Raw genomic sequence first — 10,231 nt, forward strand, 5'->3', positions numbered from 1 at the left:
CAGGGATCTCTCTCTCTCTGTCTGCCCACAGGGAGCTCTCTCTCTCTGTTTGCCCACAGGCAGCTCTCTCTGTCTGCCCACAGGGATCTCTCTCTCTCTGTCTGCCCGCAGGGAGCTCTCTCTCTCTGTCTGCCCGCAGGGAGCTCTCTCTCTCTGTCTGCCCGCAGGGAGCTCTCTCTCTCTGTCTCCCCGCAGGGAGCTCTCTCTCTCTGTCTGCCCGCAGGGAGCTCTCTCTCTCTGTCTCCCCGCAGGGAGCTCTCTCTCTCTGTCTGCCCACAGGGAGCTCTCTCTCTCTGTCTGCCCGCAGGGAGCTCTCTCTGTCTGTCTGCCCACAGGGAGCTCTCTCTCTCTGTCTGCCCGCAGGGAGCTCTCTCTGTCTGTCTGCCCACAGGGAGCTCTCTCTCTCTGTCTGCCCACAGGCAGCTCTCTCTGTCTGCCCACAGGGATCTCTCTCTCTCTGTCTGCCCGCAGGGATCTCTCTCTCTCTGTCTGCCCACAGGGAGCTCTCTCTCTCTGTCTCCCCGCAGGGAGCTCTCTCTCTCTGTCTGCCCACAGGGAGCTCTCTCTCTCTGTCTGCCCGCAGGGAGCTCTCTCTCTCTGTCTGCCCGCAGGCAGCTCTCTCTGTCTGCCCACAGGGATCTCTCTCTTTCTGTCTGCCCGCAGGGATCTCTCTCTCTCTGTCTGCCCGCAGGGAGCTCTCTCTCTCTGTCTGCCCGCAGGGAGCTCTCTCATGCATCACCCACCATCGCTGCCCCCCACCCCCCCTCCAAACCACCACCACCACCACACCACCCCCCCCACAACCAACCCCCACCTTGGCAGTGCTGGACATTTCAGTATGAGCCTCATGCTGGCCAGTCAACATGAAATCGCAGTCGGGAGCAAATCGTGGTCAGTAATCTGTTTCCTAACTGCTCTCGGGCCGACCGATCGTGCCTGTCTACCAAGGGTAAAATTCAGCCCTATGTATCTGTGTGTTTCTGTGTGCAGCTGGCTGTCTGTATGTGTGTGTACATGTCTGCCTGTGACTGTGTTTATGTGTACATGTGTGCGTGTGTGTGTGTGTATGCGTATGTATGTGTGTGTATCTCTGTGTGAGTGCGTATGTCTGTGTTTATGTGTGTGTGTGTGTGTATATATGAGCGTGTCTGTGTACGTGTGTGTTTGTATATGTGTGTGTGTCTGTGAGTGTGTGTATGTGAGTGTGTGTGTGTGTGTATATGTGTGAGTGTGTGTAAGTGTCTGCGAGTGTATGAGTGTGTGTGAGTGTCTGTGAGTATCAGTATGTGTGTAGGTGTGTGAGTATCTGTGCATGCATGTATCTGTGTGTGTGTATGTGTGTGTGTGTATATGTGTCTGCGTGTGTGTGTGTGTTTGTATGTGTGAATGTGTGTGGGTTTGTGTGTGTGTGCATATGTATGTGTGTGTGTGTGCGTGTGTATGTGTGTGTGTATGGGTATGTGAGTGTGTGTGTGTGCTTCTGTGGATGTGACTATGTGAGTGTGTGTATGTCTGCGTATGCGTGTGTATGTATGTGTGTGTATGGGTATGTGAATGTGTGTGTGTGTGTTTCTGTTGATGTATGTGAGTGTGAGTATGTGTGTATGTCTGTGTGCATATGTGTGTGTATGTGTGTGAGTATCTATGAATGTGTGTGTGTGTATGTGTGTGAGTGTCTATGAATGTGTGTTTGTGTATGTGTGAGTGGCTGTGAGTGTGTGTGTGTGATTGTGTGTGTGTGTGGATTGAGGATTGGTTAACACACAGGAGACAGAGAGCCGGGATTAATGGGTCTTTTTCAGGTTGGAAAGACATAACTAGTGGAGTGCCACAAGGGTCAGTTCTAGGGCCTCAATTATTTACTATCTATATTAATGACTTGGAGGAGGGGGCAGGGCGTAATTTATCCAAATTTTCTGACAATACAAAAATAGGTGGGAGGGCATGTTGTGATGACATAAGGAATCTGCAAGGGGATGTAGACAGGTTGAGTGAGTGGGCAAAATCCTGGCAGATGGAGTTTAATGTCAGAAAGTGTGAGGTCATGCACTTTGGTAGGAAGAATCAAAAGGCAGACTGTTATTTAAATGGAGAGAGACTCCAAAAAGTGCAGCACAGAGGGATCTGGGTGTTCTTGTGCATGAATCACAAACATTTAGCATACAGGTGCAGCAAGTAATTAAGAAGGTAAATGGAATTTTGACCTGTATTGCGAGGGGGCTGGAGTTTAAAAATAGGGAGGTCTTGTTACAACTGTACAGAGTGTTGGTGAGGCTGCACCTGGAGCACTGTGTACAGTTTTGGTCTCTGTATTTAAGAAAGGATATACTGGCAGTGGAGGCAGTTCAAAAGAGATTCACTAGGCTGATTCCTGGGATGAAGGGGTTGGCTTATTAATAATGGCTAAACAGGATAGACCTTTATTCATTAGTGTTTAGAAGAATGAGAGGTGATCTCATTGAAACGTACAAGATTCTGAAGGGGCTTGACAGGGTAGATGTTGAGAAGATGTTTCCACTAGTGGGAGAATCTCGAACTATGGGACATAGTTACAGAATAAGGGGACACTCATTTAAAACTGGGATGTGAAGGAATTTCTTCTCTCAGAGGGCAGTGGATGTCTGGAATTCTCTATCCCAGAGAGTGGTGGAGGCTAGATCACTGAAAGTATTTAAAGAGGAGGTAGACAGATTTTTGAAACATCAGGGAGTTGAGGGCTGTGAGGAGCTGACATGAAAGAGGAGCTGAGGCCTGGGGCAGATCAGCCATGATCTTATTGAATGGTGGGGCAGGCCTGAGGGGCTGAATGGCCTACTCCTGCTCCTATTTCTTATGTTTCTGTGTTGGTGTATATAATGCTGTGTTTGTGTTATTTGTGTCTGTGTCAGTGTATACAGGGCTGTATTGTGTTTGTCTATGTGCCTGTGTCGGTGCATACAGGCTGTGTCTGTATATGTGTCTGTGTAAGTGTGTCAAGGCTGAGTTTGTGTATGTGTCTGTGTCAGTGTGTACAGGCTGTGTTTGTGTACGTGTCTGTGTCATTGTGTACAGGCTGTGTTTGTGTATGTGTCTGTGTCAGTGTGTACAGGCTGTGTTTATGTCTGTGTCTGTGTCAGTGTGTACAGGCTGTGTCTGTATATATGTCTGTGTAAGTGTGTCAAGGCTGTGTTTGTGTATGTGTCTGTGTCAGTGTGTACAGGCTAATTTTGTGTATGTGTCTGTCAGTGTATACGGGCTGTGTTTGTATATGTGTCTGTGTCAGTGTGTACAGGCTGTGTTTGTGTATGTGTCTGTGTCAGTGTGTACAGACTGTGTTTGTGTCTGCATATATGTCTGTGTCAGTGTGTACAGACTGTGTTTGTATGTGTCTGTGTCAGTGTGTACAGGCTGTGTTTGTGTCTGCATATATGTCTGTGTTAGTGTATACAGGCTGTGTTTGTATATGTGTCTGTGTCAGTGTGTACAGGCTGTGTTTGTGTACATGTCTGTGTCAGTGTGTACAGGCTGTGTTTGTGTACATGTCTGTGTCAGTGTGTACAGGCTGTGTTTGTGTACATGTCTGTGTCAGTGTGTACAGGCTATGTTTGTATATGTGTCTGTGTCAGTGTGTACAGGCTGTGTTTGTGTCTGTGTCTGTGTCAGTGTGTACAGGCTATGTTTGTATATGTGTCTGTGTCAGTGTGTACAGGCTGTGTTTGTGTCTGTGTCTGTGTCAGTGTGTACAGGCTATGTTTGTATATGTGTCTGTGTCAGTGTGTACAGGCTATGTTTGTATGTGTGTCTGTGTCAGTGTGTACAGGCTGTGTTTGTGCATGTGCCTGTGTCAGTGTGTACAGGCTGTGTTTGTGTACATGTCTGTATCAGTGTGTACAGGCTCTGTTTGTCCCTCACTAACACTCTTCACTATCTGCTGTTGTATTTGTAGTGCTGCTGATCCTGCAGAGTTGTGTGCATACGATGTTGCTGCTCGGACCCTTCTCAGTACCTCGATCTGTGCCTATTTAGCAAACAGATGTGAAGGGCGGGACCTGCAACTGGTGAAGGAGGGGCAGTGTGAGGAGTCTGACCAGCTATGGGCAGCGGACCGAGCCCGTCTGTCCCTCTCCAGCTCCAGGAGGGAGCTCTGTGCATTCATGGACTCATGTTATGACTGGGAGAGGTGTAAAGGTAATGGTGAAGATTGCTACACCCTTGTGCCTGGATGAGCTGTATATCGGAGAGTGGTCCCTCTGGTGGGTGAATGGGGGGGGGATGCGCATGCTGGGTGGTGATGTTTCAGTTCCGCCCTCCTCCCTCTCTATGTAAATTCTATAGGGTAGGTGTGTGCTGACTCCATTCCGCACCAACCCCCATGTGCATCTCAAGCCCTATGGCAGCTTGGCTCTGTTGGTAACACAGTGCCTCGTGTATTCTCTCCCCTCAGCGACCTTCCTGTTTAACAGCCTTTTCCTGAGCATTCCTTGCTGTAACATGCTGGAGATTCTCCACACTTGCTGGCCACAGATTCAGAGTGTTCATCCTATACCTACCGTAGCATTATCACAGCCAGAGCATGATTGGATTCTGATTCCAATACCTCGTATTGAAATTCACAGTAGAATCCCAGAATCACACAGTGCAGAAGAGGCTCTTCGGCCCATCAAGTCTGTACCGACATGTGAGAAACACCTGACCTACCTACCTAATCCCATTTACCAGCACTTGGCCCATAGCCTTGAATGTTATGAGGTGCCAAGTGCTCATCCAGGTACTTTTTAAAGGATGTGAGGCAACCCGCCTCCACCACCCTCCCAGGCAGCGCATTCCAGACCCTCACCACCCTCTGGGTAAAAAAGTTTTTCCTCACATCCCCCCTAAACCTCCTGCTCCTCATCTTGAACTTATGCCCCCTCGTGACTGACCCTTCAAGTAAGGGGAACAGCTGCTCCCTATCCACAATCTCCATGCCCCTCATAATCTTGTACACCTCCATCAGGTCGCCCCTCAGTCTTCTCTGCTCCAATGAAAACAACCCAAGCCAATCCAACCTCTCTTCATAACTTAAATATTTCATCCCAGGCAACATCCTGGTGAATCTCCTCTACACCCCCTCCAGTGCAATCACATCCTTCCTATAATGTGGTGACCAGAACTACACACCGTACTCCAGCGGTGGCCTCACCAAGGTTCTATACAACTCCAACATGACTTCCCTACTTTTGTAATCTATGCCTCAATTCATAAAGACAAGTGTCCCATATGCCTTTTTCACCACCCCACTAACATGCCCCTCTGCCTTCAGAGATCTATGAATACACACGCCAAGGTCCCTTTGTTCCTCAGAACTTCCTAGTGTCATGCCGTTCATTGAATACTTCCTTGTCAAATTACTCCTTCCAAAGTGTATCACCTCACACTTTTCAGGGTTAAATTCCATCTGCCACTTATCTGCCCATTTGACCATCCCGTCTATATCTTCCTGTAGCCCAAGACACTCAAACTCACTGTTAACCACCCGACCAATCCTTGTGTCATCCGCAAACTTACTAATCCTACCCCCCACATAGTCATCTATGTCGTTTATATAAATGACAAATAATAGGGGACCCAGCACAGATCCCTGTGGTACCCCACTGGACACTGGTTTCCAGTCACTAAAGCATCTTTCTGTCATCACCCTCTGTCTCCTACAACTAAGCCAATTTGGAATCCACCTTATCAAATTACCCTGTATCCCATGTACATTTGTCTTCTTTATAAGTCTCCCATGTGAGACCTTGTCAAAGGCTTTGCTGAAATCCATATAAACTACATCAACTGCACTACCCTCATCTACACAACTGGTCAACTCCTCAAAAAATTCAATCCTCCCTTTGACAAAGCCATGCTGACAATCCCCGATCAAACCTTGCCTCTCCAAGTGGAGATAGATTCTCTCCTTCAGAATTTTCTCCAATAGTTTCCCCACCACTGACGTGAGACTCACTGGCCTGTAGTTCCCTGGCTTATCTCTACAACCCTTCTTAAATAGCGGAACCACATTAGCTGTTCTCCAGTCCTCTGGCACCTCCCCCGTGGCCAGAGAGGAATTAAAAATTTGGGTCAGAGCCCCTGCGATCTCCTCCCTTGCCTCCCTCAGCAGTCTGGGACACAAATCATCAGGACCTGGAGATTTGTCCACTTTTAAGCCTGCCAATACCTTGTCACTCCCTATATCAATTTGATTAAGAACCTTGCAGACTCTCTCCCTGAGTTCGATACCTTCATCCTCATTCTCTTAGGTGAAGACGGATGTGAAGTATTTGTTCAACACTCTAGCGATGTCCTCTGGCTCCACCCATAGATTGCCCCCTTGGTCCCTTATGGGCCCTACTCTTTTCCTGGTTATTCTCTTCCCATTGATATACTTATAGAATATCTTGGGATTTTCCCTACTTTTACCAGTCAGAGCTTTCTCATATCCCCTCTTTGCTCTCCTAATTACTTTCTTAAGCTCCACCCTGCACTGTCTGTACTCCACTAATGCCTCCGTTGATTTGCTTCCCTTGTACCTGCTAAAAGCCTCTTTTCCTTCTCATCGTATCCTGAATATCTCTGGTCATCCATGGTTCTCTGGGCTTGCTACTCCTTCCTGTCACCCTAGACAGAACATGTTGAGCCTGTACCCTCCCAATTTCCTTTTTGAACACCCCCCACTGCTCCTCTGCAGATTTCCCCACAAATAGCTGTTCCCAGTCTACCTTGGCCAGACCCTGCCTTATTTTACTAAAATCCACTGTCCCCCAATACAAAACATTTTTTTTGCAACTTGTCTATTTCTTTGTCCATAACAAACTTAAACTGTACCATGTTGTGGTCACTATCGCTAAAATGCTCCCCCACCAACACCTCAGCCACCTGTCCGGCTTCATCCCCCAGAATTAGGTCCAGCAATGCACCGTCCCTTGTTGGACCCTCTACATATTGACCTAAAAAGTTCTCCTGTACACATTTCACGAAATCCACTCCACCCAGGCCCTTATCACTATGTCTATCCCAATTAATATTGGGAAAGTTGAAATCACCTAATATAATTACCTATTTTTATTGTTTTTTACACACCTCCACAAATTGTGCACATATTTGTTCCTCAATTTGCCGTTGACTATCTGGGGGTCTATAATAAACACCTAATAATGTGGCTGCCCCTTTTTTATTTCTAAACTCTACCCACAAAACTTCATTCGATGCACCCTCCAAGATATCATCTCTCCTTACTGCAGTAACTGACTCCTTAACTAATAATGCAACGCCTCCTCCTCTTTTACCCCCTCCCCTGTCTCACCTAAAGATTCTATATCCCAAAATGTTGAGCTGCCAATCCTGCCCCTCCCTCAACCACATCTCAGTGATGGCTATTATATCACAATTCCACATGTCAATCCTCACCCTTAACTCATCCGTTTTACCTGTAATACTCCTGGCATTAAAGTAGAGGCCATCCAGCCTTGCCTTACTCCCCTGAAACTTTAATGCAGCTGTACTCCCTCTGACTTGATTGTTTTACTGTATTATGATGTGCCCCTATTCTGCTAACATTCTGTGTCCCCTCCCCCTGCCGAATTAGTTTAAACTCCTCCCAACAGCACTAGCAAACCCGCCCGCAAGAATGTTAGCCCCGCTGTGGTTCAGATGAAGACTGTCCCACTTGTACAGGTCCCACCTTCCCCAGAACCGGTCCCAGTGATCCAGGAATCTAAAACCCTCCCTCCTGCACCAACTCTTAAGCCACGTATTCATCTGCTCTATTCTCCTATTTCTGAGCTCACTAGCACGTGGCACTGGGAGTAATCCAGAGATTACAACCCAAGAGGTCTTGCTTTTTAGTCTACTGCCTAACTCCCTGAATTCTTGATGCAAGACCTCATCCCTCTTTCTACCTATGTCATTAGTACGAACATGTACCATGACCTCTGCCTTATCACTCTTTCCCTTCCGGATGCCTTGCACCCATTCAGTGACATCCCGGACCCTTGCACCAGGGAGGCATATCCCAAACATTCCGGATATCCCAAAGCATTCACCAGACAAATAATTGTCACATTTGTCTCTGCTGTGATGTAGGAAGCACGGCTGTCAATTTGTGCACAGCAAGCTCCCATAAACAGTAAGGTGATAACAATCAGAGAATCTGTTTTTGTGATGTTGGTCGAGGGATAAATATTGGCCAGGACAACAGGGATAACTCCTTTGAAATAGTGCTATGGGATCTTTTATATCCACTGGAGAGGGCAGACAGGCCACTGTTTATAATTTCATATGTGAAACACAGCACCTCCAACAGTGTAGCACCCCCTCCATACTGTGCTGGAATGTTAGCCTAGATTTTTGTGTCCAGTTTTCTGGGGTGGGTCTTGAACCTCCAACCTTCTGAGTCAAAGATACGAGTGCTACCCACCGAGCCACAGATGATACATCAATTGTGGGTCCAGTACAGTTGGTGCTGTCTTTTTTCAACTTTCTACATTAGCAGGAGTGAGGTGCAGCAAGGATCCTGTCTCATTCTAATGCTGATCTTCCCTTTCCCTTTCCCTTTCCCCTCAGCGTCGAAGTGCACATGCCTGCTCCCCAACCAATGCCCTCAGGAAGATCCGAAGGATTATTGTGTTGTTTTCCGGTCCAGGGAGATGAGAGTCAGCCTTTGTATGCTGGGAGCGATGAAATGCAAGAAGATTAATTTTCAAATGTGTACACCCTCTTAGACAACTCCCCAGACCCCTGTGCATTGAGGATTTCAACTGTGCATCAGTTATATCACAGAATGAGAGACCTTGCAAAGTAATAGGAACATAGGAACACAAGGAGACCACTGGGCACCCTCAAGCCTGTTCCACCAGTAAGATATATAGCAAACCATGTCTTCCTATCATTACTGTACTGCATACTTGTACTGAACTGTCTACTATCTGTTTAAAGTACGATTTTTTACTTCAAAATAAACTACAGGTTGAGATTCTAAAGCATCACAATAGTTGGTGAACTATTTGCTGTGACCATGGGGGGCCTGATCGATTTGGGAATGTACCATGAGCTGAAATCTTCAACGTAGAAACTGAGGAAGGTGCATCACTGTCAAACACTCCTTGGTCCATCAGTCCAACTCCAGACTCAGTTGGAAACAGCTTACCGGGCTCCGTGAAAAAAAAACAACTTATATTTATATAGCGCCTCTGACATGATGAAATGTCCCGAGGTGCTTCACAGGAGCAGTATAAAACAAAGCCATACCGAGATACTTGAGGGAAATTGGGTCCGATGATCGAAAGCTTGGTCAAAGAGGTGGTCTTAAAGAATAAAAATAAAACAGAAAGTGCTGGGAAAACTCAGCAGGTCTGGCAACACCTGTGGAGAGAGAAGAACAGAGTTAAACATTTCGAGTCCCTATAAGTCTTTATTCAGAGGTAGGTTTTAAGGAGTGTCTTAAAGGAGGAAAGCAAGAGTAGAGAGGAGGGAATTCCAGAGCCTGGGTCCAGGTAGCTGAGGGCAATGATGGGGCAGTTAAAATCGGGGATGCACAAGAGGCCAGAATTAGTGGGACACAGAGATCTCAGAGGGTTGTGGGGCTGGAGGAGATTCCTGAGGTCAGGTAGGGCAAGGCCATGGGGGATTTGAAATCAACAATAAATAAGAAATGTCATTGATTCCAGAGCGTGTGCTGATTACAAACATAAAATCACCATTCATTCCCTTAAAATCTTGCTTTCTTAAATATCTCCTAGTATTCTGCTCCCATGGAAACTGCCCCACGACCTCTGACACCCCCCCACCACCCCCCCGCCTCACCAACTCACATCGTAGAAGCTGGCTTCAGTCTATCTATTGGCTGCGCTTTGTTGCTGTGTCACCTGAACTCTACACAACACAATCATACCCAGCACCCAAATCAATTAGTTACCTCCTGGAATCTGTGCTCTATCCTCTGAAATGCTTTCAATAAGCTCACCAAGGCTCCTTAGACAGCACCTTCCAAACCCATGACCGCTACCATCTAGAAGGACAAGGGCAGCAGATAGATGGGAACATCACCACCTGGAAGTTCCCCTCCAAGTCACTCACCATCCTGACTTGGAAATATATCCCAGTTCCTTCACTGTCGCTGGGTCAAAATCCTGGAGCTCCCTCCCTAACAGCACTGTGGGTGTACCTACACCACATGGACTGCAGCGGTTCAAGAAGGCAGCTCACCACCACCTTCTCAAGGGCAACTAGGGAT

At 47.2% G+C, this 10,231-nt stretch overlaps 1 protein-coding gene across 1 annotated transcript in view; it reads left to right on the forward strand.

Annotated features, from left to right (window-relative positions):
- Positions 1–8,981, forward strand: part of LOC121277393 (complement component C6-like) — a 78,352-nt gene extending 69,371 nt beyond the window's left edge. The window contains exons 16-17 of the mRNA XM_041186805.1: positions 3,926–4,167; positions 8,563–8,981. Coding sequence (XP_041042739.1) covers positions 3,926–4,167; positions 8,563–8,720 — 400 coding nt within the window. The 3' untranslated portion in view covers positions 8,721–8,981. The remainder of the gene's footprint in view (positions 1–3,925; positions 4,168–8,562) is intronic.
- Positions 8,982–10,231: the final 1,250 nt, after the last annotated feature.

The sequence above is a fragment of the Carcharodon carcharias genome, chromosome 4, assembly GCF_017639515.1.
Source record: "Carcharodon carcharias isolate sCarCar2 chromosome 4, sCarCar2.pri, whole genome shotgun sequence".
Taxonomy (NCBI): domain Eukaryota; kingdom Metazoa; phylum Chordata; class Chondrichthyes; order Lamniformes; family Lamnidae; genus Carcharodon; species Carcharodon carcharias.